Source organism: Triticum dicoccoides, chromosome 7A (genome assembly GCF_002162155.2).
Source record: "Triticum dicoccoides isolate Atlit2015 ecotype Zavitan chromosome 7A, WEW_v2.0, whole genome shotgun sequence".
In the NCBI taxonomy this organism is placed as follows: domain Eukaryota; kingdom Viridiplantae; phylum Streptophyta; class Magnoliopsida; order Poales; family Poaceae; genus Triticum; species Triticum dicoccoides.
The window spans coordinates 64,266,655-64,284,600 of record NC_041392.1 but is presented as its reverse complement, the minus strand read 5'-3'; the positions used below and the strand labels follow the sequence as shown (position 1 = coordinate 64,284,600).

The 17,946-nt window shown below is 45.3% G+C and overlaps 1 protein-coding gene across 2 annotated transcripts; it reads right to left on the bottom strand.

Moving 5' to 3' along the window:
• Positions 1 to 13,538: 13,538 nt before the first annotated feature.
• LOC119330861 (GDSL esterase/lipase APG-like) lies at positions 13,539 to 15,949 on the bottom strand. Of its 2 annotated transcripts, XM_037603993.1 has the most exons (6): positions 15,335 to 15,949; positions 15,106 to 15,236; positions 14,529 to 14,756; positions 14,194 to 14,452; positions 14,017 to 14,019; positions 13,539 to 13,945 (listed from the first exon to the last, which is right to left on the bottom strand). In XM_037603993.1, exons 1-6 carry the CDS (start codon positions 15,570 to 15,572, stop codon positions 13,752 to 13,754), a joined length of 1,053 nt encoding a protein of 350 aa, XP_037459890.1. In that variant the 5' UTR covers positions 15,573 to 15,949; the 3' UTR covers positions 13,539 to 13,751. The 2 variants fall into 2 exon arrangements, with proteins under 2 accessions (XP_037459890.1, XP_037459889.1); XM_037603992.1 differs by lacking the exon at positions 14,017 to 14,019 and having other exon boundaries at positions 13,539 to 13,956.
• Positions 15,950 to 17,946: the final 1,997 nt, after the last annotated feature.

Sequence of the window (17,946 nt, the reverse complement as noted above, 5' to 3'; positions counted from 1 at the left end):
GCAAGGGAGTCAAAATAATGATGTAAAGTACTTGGATACATAGAATCATTACACATAATCTGTGATTTTGCTCTGGATATCGATCCTTAATTCGGCCACCCGTGCCCACCTTAAGGCTCGGGGGCTACTGGGCTTTGCGCTCATTATTTACAAATATTAAAGGGGCACATCGATCCCCTGATCTGGTGTTTCCACCCGACCAGTGTCTCGGGGGCTACTGCATTGCCTATTCAATGCAGAAAATTCAAAGGGCTCACTGTTTGGCTTGATCGAACTATGGGAAAGCGCGTCTTCGGACAGCAATAAGTACCATCTGAACCTATCTGGCATCAAGCTATATATCACAGTGACTTCTCACGGCCCTCTCTCAGGGGCCCGTTCGCTGATCACTATTATCTCTAATATATTACACTGCGTATTTATTCCCATGTATGCTGCCGAGCTAGGAGTTGATCCTCAGCCCGATTTCGCGCATCGACCTGAGTCTCAGGGGCTACTGGGAACATCGGTTTTATACTTGCCTTCAGGTGCATCTCGGGTTTTAGACTGATACACACCTTGAGGGCTACTGGATATACATCGGCAGAGAATAAACTGCACCAGTTAAAAATATTCACAAAAAATCAGCCCGCGGTCAAGGTGGTGCACCACCTTGGAAGCAGTCCGGCATAAAGCTCGGGCGCTAGCGGCTAGCTCCATAGAGGGCATTTCTGGCATTAAGCTCGGCTAAACTCCTTCAACTTTTTTGAACCAAGGTGATCTATGACACCTCGGATATAGTCCGGCGTTGGAGCTCGGATACAGTCCGGCGTTGCAGCTTGGACACAGTCTGGCGTTGGTGCTCGGCTGCAAAAGATACCTTGAATACAGTCCGACGTTAGAGCTCGGACGCAAGAGGACACTGCCTCCCAGGAAAAACTTCAAACCCGAGGTGTAGCATAAAAATAACAAGGCATTGATAAAGGCCGGAAACTTAAAGGGGCTCCTCGGATAACCGACGTGTAAACTCTTCGGATGCACTTCGGCGATCCTCAAGATCGAAGATGAGAAGATTTGTTGAACCAGTTTCCAAGAATGACGACCGAATATTTGTTGAACCAGTTTCAAAGTATTATTTTACCCAAGTCACTTGGGGGCTCTTAAATTTATATGAGCTATTTTATAATAAGTGTTCTTCTTCTTAGTCGTTGCAAAGTTTTTATTTTTATTATTATTATTTATCATTCCTTTTTCGACACAAGTATGTGGTCACTAGCTGAGGAGGCTAATTTCTCTCTCAAAACCGCTAGAGTTTAGTTTGCTAAACTGGCCTAATGAGAAGTACTCCGCCTTCGAGATAGGACGTTGAAGCCGTAGGCTGACCCGCTTGAAGTCTTGAGATAAGATGTGTCACGTTAAAGCACGTCAGAAGCACTTTTCTTAATGTCCAATTTTCGGATTGGCACTGAACACTTGATCTAGTTCGGACATTAAACTTTTAAATAAGTTTTTGGCTTTTCAAGCCTGTGGCACTTTTAAACTATTTGTGTGTTTCCAGCATTAGTCTCGCAGTGCAACGCCGGACACCTTTAGGGATTCGACACAAACATTCTCGGATATTGCTATATATGCATCGGTTTCAAATTGTGTCTTCGGTCAATAGTTGGGTTTCCCGGCTCCTGTGCTTGCCTCCTACGTTCCGCTTTGTTCGGCTAGGTGTGCAAAGGGAGAACCACTGCGATTGTGCTTCCAGCTCGCATGGTCAAGCACCTCAGTGGAGAAAGCCGAAAACTGACTGTCACAATAGGCGTAAACTGGTCAGCGATCCGATGACTATATTAAATGACGGGCCGTTCATAACATTGGCCGAAGTGTTTACGGCTTGACCTCGGCTGTCGCCGAACACTAACCGGGGGCTCATAGCTAGCTTCCCTAGTATAAAGCTCCTATGACTAAGCGAAAGTATTAAAGCCCGCATATCTGATTGCCTTGTTTCCGCTAAACACAACCGCCTTCGGGCACCGAGACATCAGCTAAGGGTTGTTTTGTTATTGCGGAAACACCTTGGGTAGTATCTACCAAGGGGTAGAGGCCGATGATGGGCCACTTTCAACTGATAAACGGTCGCAAGGGAGTCAAAATAATGATGTAAAGTACTTGGATACATAGAATCATTACACATAATCTATGATTTTTCTCTGGATATCGATCCTTAATTCGGCCACCCGTGACCACATTAAGGCTCGGGGGCTACTGGGCTTTGCGCTCATTATTTACAAATATTAAAGGGGCACATCGATCCCCTGATCTGGTGTTGCCACCCGACCAGTGTCTCGGGGGCTACTGCATTGCCTATTCAATGCAGAAAATTCAAAGGGCTCACTGTTTGGCTTGATCGAACTATGGGAAAGCGCGTCTTCGGAGAGCAATAAGTACCATCTGGACCTATCTGGCATCAAGCTATATATCACAGCGACTTCTCACGGCCCTCTCTCAGGGGCCCGTTCGCTGATCACTATTATCTCTAATATATTACACTGCGTTTTTATTCCCATGTATGCTGCCGAGCTAGGAGTTGATCCTCAGGCCGATTTCGCGCATCGACCTGAGTCTCAAGGGCTACTGGGAACATCAGTTTTATACTTGCCTTCAGGTGCATCTCGGGTTTTAGACTGATACACACCTTGAGGGCTACTGGATATACATCGGCAGAGAATAAACTGCACCAGTTAAAAATATTCACAAAAAATCAGCCCGCGGTCGAGGTGGTGCACCACCTTGGAAGCAGTCCGGCATAAAGCTCGGGTGCTAGCGGCTAGCTCCATAGAGGGCATTTCCGGCATTAAGCTCGGCTAAACTCCTTCATCTTTTTTGAACCAAGGTGATCTATGACACATCGGATATAGTCCGGCGTTGGAGCTCGGATACAGTCCGGTGTTGGAGCTTGGACACAGTCCGGCGTTGGTGCTCGGCTGCAAAAGATACCTCGAATACAGTCCGACGTTAGAGCTCGGACGCAAGAGGACACTGCCTCCGAGGAAAAACTTCAAACCCGAGGTGTAGCATAAAAATAACAAGGCATTGAGAAAGGCCGGAAACTTAAAGGGGCTCCTCGGATAACCGGCGTGTAAACTCTTCGGATGCACTTAGGCGATCCTCAAGATCGAAGATGAGAAGATTTGTTGAACCAGTTTCCAAGAATGACGACCGAATATTTGTTGAACCAGTTTCAAAGTATTATTTTACCCAAGTCACTTGGGGGCTCTTAAATTTATATGAGCCATTTTATAATAAGTGTTCTTCTTCTTAGTCGTTGCAAAGTTTTTGTTTTTATTATTATTATTTATCATTCCTTTTTCGACACAAGTATGTGGTCACTAGCTGAGGAGGCTAATTTCTCTCTCAAAACCGCTAGAGTTTAGTTTGCTAAACTGGCCTAATGAGAAGTACTCTGCCTTCGAGATAGGAGGTTGAAGCCGTAGGCTGACCCGCTTGAAGTCTTGAGATAGGATGTATCACGTTAAAGCACGGCAGAAGCACTTTTTTTAAAGTCCAATTTTCGGATTGGCACCAAACACTTGATCTAGTTCGGACATTACTTTTAAATAAGTTTTTTGGCTTTTCAAGCCTGTGGCACTTTTAAACTAGTTGTGCGTTTCCGGCATTAGTCTCGCAGTGCAACGCCGGACACCTTTAGGGATTCGACACAAATATTCTCGGATATTGCTATATATGCATCGGTTTCGAATTGTGTCTTTGGTCAATAGTTGGGTTGCCCGGCTCCTGTGCTTGCCTCCTACGTTCCGCTTTGTTCAGCTAGGTGTGCAAAGGGAGAACCACTACGATTGTGCTTCCAGCTTGCATGGTCAAGCACCTCAGTGAAGAAATCCGAAAACTGACTGTCACAATAGGCGTAAACTGGTCAGGGATCCGATGACTATTTGAAATGACGGGCCGTTCATAACATTGGCCGAAGTTTTTACGGCTTGACCTCGGCTTTCGCCGAACACTAAACGGGGGCTCATAGCTAGCTTCCCTAGTATAAAGCTCCTATGACTAAGCGAAAGTTTTAAATCCCGCATATCTGATTGCCTTGTTTCCGCTAAACACAACCGCCTTCCGGCACCGAGACATCGGCTAAGGGTTGTTTTGTTATTGCGGAAACACCCTGCGTAGTATCTACCAAGGGGTAGAGGCCGATGATGGGCCACTTTCAACTGATAAACGGTCGCAAGGGAGTCAAAATAATGATGTAAAGTACTTGGATACATAGAATCATTACACATAATCTGTGATTTTACTCTGGATATCGATCCTTAATTCGGCCACCCGTGCCCACATTAAGGCTCGGGGGCTACTGGGCTTTGCGCTCATTATTTACAAATATTAAAGGGGCACATTGATCCCCTAATCTGGTGTTGCCACCCGACCAGTGTCTCGGGGGCTACTGCATTGCCTATTCAATGCAGAAAATTCAAAGGGCTCACTGTTTGGCTTGATCGAACTATGGGAAAGCGCGTCTTCGGACAGCAATAAGTACCATCTGGACCTATCTGGCATCAAGCTATATATCACGGCGACTTCTCACGACCCTCTCTCAGGGGCCCGTTCGCTGATCACTATTATCTCTAATATATTACACTGCGTTTTTATTCCCATGTATGCTGCCAAGCTAGGAGTTGATCCTCAGGCCGATTTCGCGCATCGACCTGAGTCTCAGGGACTACTAGGAATAGCGGTTTTATACTTGCCTTCAGGTGCATCTCAGGTTTTAGACTGATACACACCTTGAGGGCTACTGGATATACATCGGCAGAGAATAAACTGCACCAGTTAAAAATATTCACAAAAAATCAGCCTGCGGTCGAGGTGGTGCACCACCTTGGAAGCAGTCCGGCATAAAGCTCGGGCGCTAGCGGCTAGCTCCATAGAGGGCATTTCCGGCATTAAGCTCGGCTAAACTCCTTCAACTTTTTTGAACCATGATCTATGACACCTCGGATATAGTCCGGCGTTGGAGCTCAGATACAGTCCGGCGTTGGAGCTTGGACACAGTCCGGCATTGGTGCTCGGCTGCAAAAGATACCTCGAATACAGTCCGGCGTTAGAGCTCGGACGCAAGAGGACACTGCCTCCCGGGAACAACTTCAAACCCGAGGTGTAGCATAAAAATAACAAGGCATTGATAAAGGCCGAAAACTTAAAGGGGCTCCTCGGATACCCGACGTGTAAACTCTTTGGATGCACTTCGGCGATCCTCAAGATCGAAGATGAGAAGATTTGTTGAACCAGTTTTCAAGAACGACGACCGAAGATGAAGAACAGTTCGGAAGAATCGAGGAGCGTTCCTAACTTGAAGACCGGTTCAGGGGGCTACTGACGGTGTCTTGGACTAGGGGGTACTCACCACGTCATCTCCCGATCTGTTAGATTGGGCCGAGCACCCCCATGGCCGTATACTCATGGGCCAGTCCGGACAGCTTTCGCATACAAGGAAGATTCCACAAGACTTGGTAATCAAGACAAGGACTCCTCCCCCACCGGCGTATTTGGCTAGGACTCATGTTATCCTAGACATTTGGTGAATTATATAAACTAGGGTCAGGCTAGTCGATAGATATACAACAATCATACCATAGGCTAGCTTTTAGGGTTTAGCCTGTACGATCTCGTGGTAGATCAACTCTTGAAATACTCATATCATCATGATCAATCAAGCAGGAAGTAGGGTATTACCTCCATAGAGAGGGCCCGAACCTGGGTAAACATCGTGTCCTCTGTCTCCTGTTACCATCGATCCTAGACGCACAGTTCGGGACCCCCTATCCGAGATCCGCCAGTTTTGACACCGACACTCGGGCTCGCGGTCCCCATGGCGACGTCGAGGGGAGAGGGAAAGGTGGGTTGGAAGCTACAGGGAGGCGCTGACGAGCAGGCCGGGGCGACCACGCGGGCGTACGGGCGCGTGGGTAAAGGGGTGGCCGGGTGAGAAAGAGGAGGCAGGCGCCGCGCGGGGGCTGAGACGGGCTGCGGGCAGAGTACCTGGGCCGTCCTGAGAGGCCGAGGCCCAGGTGAGCGCTGCTGCTGCTGGGGTCTGGCCCAGGTAGTGGGTTGTTGCGCTGCTCATTTCCTTTTGCAATTTCTTCAGGCAGAAAAACAAATGGGAAAAGGCCAGGGACAAAGAAGAGGAGTTTGGTAAATATAAAAATATTTCCAAGCTCTTGGAATGTTGTAGTATTTGAAATAATTACCTTGGACAATTTTAGAGGTAAAAAATGGAGCAAGTTTGAATAAAATTCAAACTTGAGCATTTTTTAACCTGACCAAAACAATTCCAAATGAGGTGAAACTTGACAGAGGGGTTTAGGACAGGATGCAAGATTTATGAGGAAGTCTTGGACATTATTGGGGGTAGGGAAAATGGCACCTGCCAAATAAAATAAAGAGAAGGAGTTAGAGGTGATGCAAGAGGTGGTCACGCATGGGTCACACAATGCACATGATGAGGATGGATATGCAATATGACCCAAGCACACACAACACTTGGCAAGATCATGATGCAAACATAGATCACAAGTGCAATAATAAAAAGAAATGGCATAACAATGCAACAAATAAATAACACAAAGGCAAACAAAAGAAGCCAGCCATGAAGGAAATATCATATCACATAGCTGGAAATGGCAAGGGTTGGAGTTACTATTATGGAAAGTTACATCCGGGGTGTTACAGCCACCGACTTGATTAAAACCTCATTACCAGCTGCCAAAAGGAGCTTCTCCTTCCAAGCTTTAATCTTTTATGTCACACGATCCCTAAGGTATTTAAATGACCCATTCTTTGAGTGTCCAACATCTGCATACATGCCCAAATATCTGTCACTTAGAGATTTGTTTTGCACATTCAGAGAGACCTTCATGGTTTCACGTAAAGGTTGTGCAAATCCTCTACTAAAAAATATAGATGACTTCTCATTGTGCAGTCGCTATCCTGAAGCACTGCAATATGTATTCAACAGGTTTGACATGCTATTCGCTCCCTCAACACTTGCCTTGAATAACAACAAGCCACCATCCGCAAGCAAAAGATGATAGCCAGAGCTATGGGGCCCACCTTAATACCGCCAAGGACTGACGGTTGAGAACTGGATTTTAAAAGGCATGAAAGGCCCTCTGCTGCAATCAAGAGAAGATAAGGGAAAATCGAGTCTCCCCTCTCCTCCGGCCGGTGATATGTGGCGGCCTCTCCAATGACATCACGGCCTTCTTTTGTGGCCACACCAACCAGAAGTTGCCATTTGCAAGCCGTCCGGACGCCGTGGTGGTTCTCTCCCGTCGGGCCGTTGCTGCATTGCCACCCATCCGTTGCTTTGCCACATGGATTTGACCTGTTGCTGGTCGCGTCTCTTGCGCCTCGATGTGTGTTTGTAGTCCTGACATGTACTGCAATGTTCCTCGGTCAGACGCGACGGTGAGTTCCATTCCTTCATAACTATCTTGCAATTTCAATTATGTTATGCATGTCATGGATGTGCTTAAATTCTTGGATGCATGTAATTGTCTTGCTATGAGTCTTACAATTTCTCTATGTTCCATGTACCTATGAATATGTTAGAAATATTACTCGGTCATAGATATGTTAGAAAACATTCTTGGCGAGGTTGGTCTGCCTTGGTGTACATATTATGCATGTTATATGTGACAATATAGTGATGAATATTTCATAAAAAATAGTATGAATGCAACCAGCTCCCTCATTATAGGAGATAGAGTGGAATGTTTTTCAACATTATACTCGGTATATGCTTACTTTACTTTTTGATGTCTAAGTAAACTCAACAAGGTTTAAATAAAATATTTCAATTGCAGCTACCATATATTTTAGTTGCACAACACAAAAATGAAAGAAGAAAAGAGGAACTCTTAGGGGTAGTAAGCCCGAGATACTCTGGAATTCTCATTTCGGATATGGTTGTGTGCACAAGTGTCATTATCATGCGAGGTAAATAGTTTCTTAGGATCTGAATCAAGCCTTGGAAGATTCTGCTCTCTCCAGACATACAACAAAAATCAATTTGCTGCTTCTTGGAGAAGCCGAGAATCCTTGAGCGGAGTGTATCAAAACTTAGGTATAAAATTCATAAATGCATGTGCAATAAATGAACCAATAAATATTTTATGTTAGTTGTCTTGACAAATTTTGTTGTGTGTAGACTTACATTTTAGTGGCACTGCAGAAAACAAGATGACCAAGGGGTTTATGAACTAGGATAGAGATCGGTGAGAAAATATACGTTGTGTCTCTAGTTTGTTAAGAGGCTCAACTGTGAAGATTGTAGCTTTGGCTAGTATTATCGAATTGTTGGGTGTGAACTGTGTAAATATACATGTGAATTATGTTACGAAAAGCATTGTTCAAATGAATGATTATGTGTGTGTATTGTGTTCCTATCTTTCTGTCAATGTTGTTTGCATCACTGGTAAACATATGTAAATAAAGCGTAGACATGCAAGGTGAACGGAATCATTACCACTGAGTACTGACCGGCTAGCAGTATAACTAATACCACATCACTGGCTGACCAGGTGCCTGGTGTCATGAGCAAATCCTCACTGACCCTGAGGGACTACCAGCCAGAAACTAGTCAGCGATGATGCATTTTGGCCAGACAGTGTTGTTTTTGTACCTGTAGTTGAATAACACTAAAAAATAAAGTAAATCTATATCTATACCTAATATTAAAGGGAGGAGTCTTTCATAGTTCTCCATAGGTCGCCCTTTTCTATCCGTTGATATTATGTTAATTATAAAGATTGACGAGTGGGATTTAAACATAGATCTATGTTTTTTCTTATCTACTACGAAAGAGAAGACACAAGAAGACACAGAACAAAGTATGCATGTCGGGCTTGATGAAAAAAAGGGAAAAACGAACTCTGCACATCACGCTTGATGAAAAAAAAAGGAAAACAATCCCATATATATCAGATCAACTTCCTAGCCTAGACGTACATGTCCCACAACCGCCGACGCATTAACCCCTGACTCCTTTTTCTTTGGAAGATCCACCCCTGATTCTTGCTGCCGCACGGGATGAAAATAAAATCACGATCTCTTCCCCTTGCAGCCGCCGTCCCCTCTGCACTTTCTCCGACACCGGCGTGCGCTGGCGCTGCGGCCCTTCTCCATGCCATGAGCTTCGACGAGGTCGGGGTTGAAGCTGGATTTCTCCTCCCCTTCCTTCCATGAACATGGCTGGATGGGATCCTTCCGGACATCATCTTCCTCCTCTTCCTCTTCAATTCACTCCCTCAAGATCGCGGCCAGATCCTCCTCCCCTACCACCCTTGCCATGGCTCAGGTTCCACTGGACATGGCCGAGGCCCTCTCCGGCACCAGATGCGTTCCTGTCGTGGTGGTGCGGCTGACAGTAAGCATGGACTTCGACCAAGGTTCCTCCGCGAGCACGACAAACACAATGGCTGGCAGGTGGACACGGTCTGGGCTGGGCCAGTTGTTCACTGAGTCGCCATTTGGACCAGCCACCAGTGGACCAGACCGGACCGAGGTGCCCATACTGGCGAGGCAAAATTTCGGTTAGGACAGAGGGACCGACCTGCACGGGGTAGTAGGAGTCAACGCCATGCTCACCGTGTGCAGCGTGCGTGCATGTGCCCTGCCCGGGGCGCTCGGGTCGCCGTGTGCACCGTGTGTGCGTATGCGCCGCCGCACACCATTGTTGTCATGAGTGTTCAGCGTGGAGACTACATCCTGTGAGCCCCAATTGAAACTCACGCGAGGTCTGTGAGCCCTAACTCAAACTCAAGCGAGATAGAAGGTTGGTTTAACATCGCTAGAGGAAATCTGCCAGAAGCTCCAACACCGACGTGCAAAGCTAGCCTGAAGCAGGCAAGCACACTGCTTAATTGATGAACAATGCCTTAGCACATGCATGCCTAACTTACGAAACTGAATTTTGACAGCTTGTCAGACGAAACTGAATTTTCATGGAAGTTTGACAGGAGCTGTTAACTTACGTTGCTGGGTCATCCACATGGTGTCGTCCTCGGTGTCGGCTTTTATCGCGAGCGTAAGGGCGAAGTTTGAGAGTTTGGCATGGAAGAAAACATCGAGGAGGAGTTGCTGCTATTGAGATTCTTGTGCACCTAGGGAGAGTCAGTGTAATTGTGCAGGTAGTTAAGCCTGCCTTCCACGTCCAGCTCGACCTGCACGCATTGGCTCCACCTGAGCACCTCGATGCCGTGGACGTGCAGCTATTTGCTGAGCGCCCCGTTGTCGGGGAACTAGAACACCACTCGAGGTTCAACTCGACGGCAGCGCCCACTTAGCTGGGCACGCCGTTCACGGCTGTCCTCTTCTCGATTGGTGGGTACACGGCCAACTCAATTCAGTTCATGCCACGTTGGGTGGTCAAGTCCATGAGCTGTCCAAGTACAACGCCGTGGACATGGACAGTGACCGGAAGGTGTCGTGGTTCTCGCGCGTTAGAGTGGGTCTCTGCCTTGACAAGGAGCAGCATCCGGAGCTCGCGCCGGGGGGCACCTCTCCATGGTCGGAGGAGGAGAAAGCGGGCAACGGCACCGGTGGCAGTTCTCGATCCGCTCAGTCGGACCGAGCAAATCCAGACCGGACCAGTGGTGCTTTCAGGCCATATATGCCAGCGGGCTGGGACCATTTGGCCCGGTCCTTAGCGGGCTGAAAAGCCCGCTAGGTATCTCCACCCTGAGCTGGCACTACCATGTCCAACTACCACAGGTGAGTCCATGTTTTTGCTATTCGTTACTTGCATTTCTTACTTACGAGATCTGAATTTTTTAAATGTTGTTAGAAGTATTGTTGAGATGTGCAGCATTAAATTTTGGATTCTCCATTGACGAAGCACACATGTGAGCTTTGCCGTTAGAACTTATACTCACTTTAAGGTGTTCAAATTCATGTCTAATAATTTGGTACCTATTGTGTGCTTCTGAACATTTTCCATTTCTTTTATTCCTAAATTCTCAACTGCAAAACTTGGGTTTCGACCTTCCATATAGAATTGTTAAAGCAAACCCTGGAGTTCTATTGTCATGAGCTACTGGAGGATTCTGGTCTTTGGTTACCACTAGAATTCTCACAAACTGAGCATGTTGAAAAAACTGAGAATGAAACAGAAGGTTGCTTCTCTACCATTCTCTTTGTTAATTATGTTTTATGAAGCTCAACACCTCTTTGTGTTAAGTCTGACATGTTAGGTTCATAATTACGGAATATCTTTTGAATTGCTCAAAGAGATCGAGTATAAAACAAGTTGGTGCAGAAGAAGAGATAAAGCTGGTCGACCTTTGCATCCACAATGCAATACTAAGCTACATGCCAATTATAGTGGTGCTGCTGCATAGTTGGGCTTAACGCAAGAATTTGCTGCTGTTTGTTGTCAAGCATGTCTAAACCAGGCTAAGAATGCCAAGTCAGGTGAATGAAATGCGGTATATTGTTATTATTGTCCGTCAGAATTCCATTGTTATTAACCAGATAAATATGAGCTTAAACATTAGGACTATTGCTTAAAACGGGTAAGTCTGCTTTTCTTGCAAGTCTATCTAATCATATTAAAGCTATTGACCTAACCTTATTTTGTTTGGATTGATGTGTGAATTATCTGTCTCTCCCCATCTCATGGATTTGCTCCTGATTTTATAATGCATTTTGTATATTTGAATAATACAATTTATTGTTTAATTAGGAGTAGTTTATTTGTAGAATGAGGAGAGAAAATGGTTTTATGAATGGTCGCAAGTGATTTCTAGTAGCAGCAACATGACATAGGTCGTACGTGTACATGTGTCCTTACTGCATGGGAATGAGGAGAAAAACCAGTGATTATGAATGATCATTACTGATTTGAATAGTACAAACAAAATACGGGTTATGCTTGTACGTGTTACCATTCTACATGTAATGCAAATGCAATGTCCCAATAGTTTGAACAACAACAGAGTTGATGGGTTATATGTTTAAATCATCTCTGCTCCTGCAACACTAAGTATTCAAATGCGATTTAATTTATGTCTAGCCAAATTCCCTCTATTATTGTGCTGAACTTTTTAGGGAAGGCAACTAAGCAGCTCGTGGCAGCAATGTCGTGTGCCGGCGCTCCCTCGACTCGCAACCAACGTCACCGGTGGTGCTGCTGTTGTGCAGGATTGTTGTGGGGTCCAGTGCACCGGCGCTGAGCATGGTTGATTTCCAGAACGAAGGCGGAGGTGTTAGAGCTTGGTGTATATGCATGATGTTTTTTTTCTCTCCCGTTGCAACACACGGGCATGTTTGCTAGTCAATAAATAAAATACCAAGAGAATGCTATACGTAGCCACATATTCCTATTTTTTTAGCAAACAGATTCCTAGCGTGAGCTGCCTGAACCAACTGTGCAATAGTAGTCATGAAAATGTGCAATAGTAGTCATGAAAATGAGCAAGTAGTTTACAAATATGTTGGAACCAATGAAAAAATAGAAACCTTTTATGGAAATTTTACTTTAAGGACATTACTATGAATTATTGAGGGCAACACAAACGATAGAAAAAAAAAATAGTTCGCACAAAAAATAGCCAAATATATAATTGAAAATTATGTTGACAAAAAGAGAACAAATATGGGAAACTATGTTCTAATAAAGTCCCGTTTCCTTAGCTATAACAAAAGGAACAAACAGAAAGGAAATAAGATAAAACAAACTAATACTCTATACAGTTAAGAATCCATAATTTCATGGAATCATTACATTGTCTGGTTGGATAGTACACTATGGTGTAGCCCAGCAGCATCGATAAGGCTCGCCATAGTGGGAGTAATTTAGCTAGTAACATAACATAGCCCCAAGCCAAGTTTGTTTACGTGGTACATAGTTAATGAGAGACGTGTTTGTGATAATACAATATGTGATCGTAGCTTAACGCATCCAAAGTCAAAATGAATCTAAATGGAGATTTGTATGACACCACACATATGTTACTATTCACTATGAAAAAATAACATAAAATATTAACATATGCATTTTACTAGTAAGTTACTTCCCACTATCACCATACTAACTATTCAGTAGTACACATTACACCGATTGTGAATTACACAAATTATCGTTGCCGCTGATGAGCTGAATTAATCAAATGAGAATTAGCAATTCCGGGAATAGGGTTTTCTGCCTGGTTCTTAGCACCAATAACTATTTAGTACTAGTACATGCTCCAAATAATGTTTTCGCGGTGATGCCTGTTCTGCGGTTGGCAACACAGCAAGGGCCGCCGTCGTGCTTTTTTGGAATTGGCAAGTTGGAGGCCCACCTTTCTCTTCCCCATCATGATGGCCGTGCAGATGGATGCGGGGACCCATGTTTTTGCATTTTTTTCTAAACTTGCGTTGTTTCCCAGTAATTTCCCTTGCTTTGGTTTCTCTCTTCCACAGAAAATGTGTGGTGTAACTTGTTGGTGATATGAATGGACAAGGGGCACTTTTCCTTCAAAAAAATGGGTTCTTAGCACCAATAACTTTCGAGCTATTTTACACAAACCTTTTTTTGTCTGATAGGGTCTGTATATAGCTGACATGTAGGACACACTTAAAATCAAGCATATAAATAGTGTTTTCGGCATGAACACACCAGTACTTTCAGTGAAGGGGTGAACTATCTAAGGGGCAAGCAGTATTAGGTATAGGGCAGTGCCTCTGTCCTTTACCCCTCACAGCATGGCTACTCCCAACGGTATGATTTACATAACAAGAAGGTTGATGCCATCGACGAGGGAATCAGCGATCACATTGTTTGCTGCTTCTGTGGGGTGGACAGAATCCCAGAACACGTATGCTGTTGCGTTTGGACAAGTCCCGATCGATATAGGATTGCAGAGAAACACCGTAGCCTCCACCGTTCCTGTCCCACAGCATCCTCGCCTCGAGTCCTCGACTCAGTGAACCCTGGTGCCAAAACCCACACATAGCTGATCAGCTGGATCAAACGCCTTGAAATACTACTACGCCCTCCGTTTGTAAATAGAAGTTTTTTTTAGTGATTTCAATTGGGACTATATAAGGATGTATATAGAGTTATAGACATATTTTAGAGTGTAGACTGACTCATTTTGCTTTGTATGTAGTTCATATTGGAATCTCTAGAAAGACTTATATTTAAGAATGGAGGGAGTATAATCTTACCTTGTGAGCCAGGAGAGGTCACGAGGCTGTACAGAGGTGTATACAAATCGAGAACTGCAATCTTGAGATCGTGGTACCGCTTTGACAACAATTCGACGGATGTGCTTAACTTTCTGTTGAACCTCATGGCATCATTGTTGAGCCTAGTTACGCACGTGTCATTGCCCCCATGGCCAAACACCGTGACTGCTAAGGGAGCACAACCAAAACTTGGCAAAGAGAAAACACCGATGCGCCGAGCACCCATGCCGTAAAGTACCTACAGTTAGTTCTAGGTTTGAGAATCTCATGATCATAATCACATGGCAAAAAATTGCATCTTTCATGCTGCTCACCGCCACCGTGTTGTTCAAGATGCCGATAAGGAGGTCAGAGAACTGATCCTGGGATTTATAAATGAAAGGGTTGACATAGTAGTTGAAGAGATAATCATTTGAACCAGCACTGATGATATAAAGTGAGTCTGAGATGATAGACTGAGCCTGGTTGCTCCCAACTTGCACTACCAGCTTATGTCGGTACTCTTTGAAATGCTCTAATTGTTGGGACAAAGGGACAACGTTCTGCATTACACAATTTGTCCAACTTAGACATCATTTTACGCTCAATGAAAGTGGAAAAAACATATTATTATCTTACAAAGGTGATCCATCCTTGTGTGACGGATGAGTTAAGAACTATAGAGAATCAATAATTTCTAAGGGGAAAGTTAAGAGCAGCTGTAATATTAATGCATATGAAATTATTGCGTGGCTAGCTCTCGTTTAGATGAGAGTTAACTAAGTCTCATCTAAAAAGAAAAAAAATCCTCATGAATTTCAACGTATAAAATCAAATGGCAGAGAAGTTGCATGAGACTTTGTTAATTTTCATTTAGATGAGAATTAACAGATCCGTGATATATATACTTACATACATATGTGCCGTTTGGTCGTAATAGCCCGATTGGGCAGATGCAAAGTTAGCTCCACTAAGAAGATTCTCCCCCGATGCCTCCGGGATGAGATATGCTACTGGGGAGCCAGTAAACCCCAGCGCTTCACCTGAAACCAATCACAAAAATCGTAACACAAGATCAAGAGTTGAACACTTGAGGGATGCGCATATTTAACAAGATCGATCGAGTAGGACTGCGACCAACCTATGAAATTGCTGAGCACCTTGCCGTTGCAAAATCTCCCTGTGGCGATATGGTCTTGGAAGTCCCTACCGTATGGAGGAAAATTTGCCTTGGCGGCAGTCTGGATGTAGTCGTTGTTGCCTATGTCAACCAACGAGTCACCGAACAGCATGACAGCCGGCACCAGTGGCCGGGCTTCCCCGGGGTGTTTCCATGGTCCGGCCACAAAGAACACAACCAAGAGCAGCAAGCACCTCATTTTTCGATAAAGGGCATTTTTATTGATTTAAAATGTAGCATCAAGCAGATACAAAACATAATAAGCATCACCCGGCCTCTGCATAACTAAGATGCACATAGCCAAACAAAAACAAATTGAAAGAATATAAAAAAGACGACATATCAGCAATAGTAGGATCATATAGGACCGACACGCAGCAAGCACCTCATAGCATAGGGACTTGCCTAACCATCAGCTGAGTTGTCTGAGAATGGATTTCAGGAAATCCACTGCGACTTCTTGGAAAACCAGCTTTTGTGTCGCCCATTGTTACCAGTCTTTCTAGCTCTCCCGGTCATTATCTTGACACAAACAGGAATAGGAGAGCTGGCAGACATAGACAGGTGCGGGCAGTGGTTAATGGGGTCTTTCTTTATGAAGCTGTTTGTTTGTCCGAATTAAGAAAGCTGTATGTGCTGACAACTTATCAAGTACTCCTACTTGCGATCTTCTGCCTAATCAAGTGACAATTCAATCAGCTAGAGACTACTTACTCTCCGCGCCTATGCATGCATTCTCTTGCGTGATTAACTACAATTATTTCCTCATTTCCGCAAAATAAAAATAAAAATCCAGTAATTCTTTCACCGACAGTGGCATCTCTTTGTTGTTTTCAAGCAGCCCGTAAGGCCGTAACTGAGAACAACCAAACATGGAGGTGGCTGAACACTTGAGCTATTCATCGATCAATAGGAGGCGTACGTCTACCTAACTGTGGATAACTTTTGTACGAAGAAAGGACTGGCCCTGCTGGAGTGCACGCTAGGCAGCTTTCATGACAAATAGTAGATGACTCCTCTACGTAGGCGTGTGAGAGCGGTACTTTATTGGGAAAAGATTGGGCGCGGTGCGCCGGCGAAATTTGGGCCGGTCGCGTCCCGCACGCTTCGCCCCAGCCATCCACCAGGCGACACGTAGACACAGGGCCATCAAACGCTATCCTCTCTGCTCTCTTCAGCCTCGCGCGGATCTCGCCCCACAACGTATGCATCTCTAGCCTCCCTCGTTGCAGCACGTGAGCAGCTTGCCGTCGGCCATGGATGTAGCTTGGAAGATTGAAGTTCCCGCTGGCCATGGTTGCAGCCCCGCTTGTGTTCCCACCTCCCCCTTCTTCCTTGTCCCTCACTTTCTTTCTCATCCTCCTCTTTTTTCCTCTTTTTTTGCTGCAACCGGCGGCAGGCCAAACGTCGTGGAGGGGACCGAGGTGCCCCATGCTACGACCATGGCGACCGGTGGGAGCTGCAACCGCGGCATCGGGGAGAGTTGCGAACAATGTTTTCCCATGCTACAACCGTGGACGCAAAAAGCTATATCCAATAGATAAAAAAGCTTCAACCAAACAATGGAACAGAGGAACAATAGATGATAGGCGCGGTGACCGTCGCCAGTCCAGGAGTTGCAACCAGCGGCAAAATTTGCTGGAACTAGCAGCAAAAAAAGCTACAACCGCCTGCAAAATAAGCTACTACCGGCAACTGAAAAGTCTTACTTTGCTAGAATGCACCACCGGCGTCACAATTTTGCTACCACCGTGTCGCCGTTTTGTTACAACCAGAGTTTCTTTTTGCTACAACCGGCGGCCGGCGATGCTAGATCTGGCAGTGCGACAAACTACAAGCGGCAGACAAGGAATGTTACAACCACATCCTTTTTTTGCTACAACCACATCCTGTTTTTGCTACCACCGGCGACTTTTTTGCTACATGCGTGGTAGACGACGAGCGCTGATGCTTCAACCTGACATGGAAAAAAGCTTCAACTCACTAAGGAGAAGTTACAACCGGTGGCGGAAAAAGCTTCAACAGGCATAGTGGAAAAAGCTTCAACCCCCATGAAAAAGCTTCACCCGTGGAAAAATGCTTCAACCGGCGTAACAAAAGGTTCAATCAAAGGCTAAAAAAGCTTCAACCGGGGACGAGTCTGTGGGCGCATGAGCGGCGACAGCGACGAGCGGCGACGAAGAGGCAGAGGACGGGGGTGCTGCGACGGCAAGGGAGAGGTGCTTCCTATTCTCGTCGGAGCACACGCACGAGGTGGCTAGGGCAGGGACACATCGCGCGCGAATGGATCGCACGGCTGCAGGCTGACCGGCCCAAATTTGGGCCGGTGCGCCGGCGCGTATCACTACCCTACTTTACTTTATAAATGAAAGGGTGTTTTCTATTGACTAATAATGTAGGGGATATATACAAAAGCAATGAGCTGCATGTGCATATTTAAGATATACTCTCTCCGTCCGGTGAAGAGTGTACGTCTAGAAATTTGAGGACAAATTATGAAGTTGAGTAAAAAAAATGCACTAAAAATGTGCAAGCCATCATCTCGCTCCTATTTAATTACCCAACCCCCAATG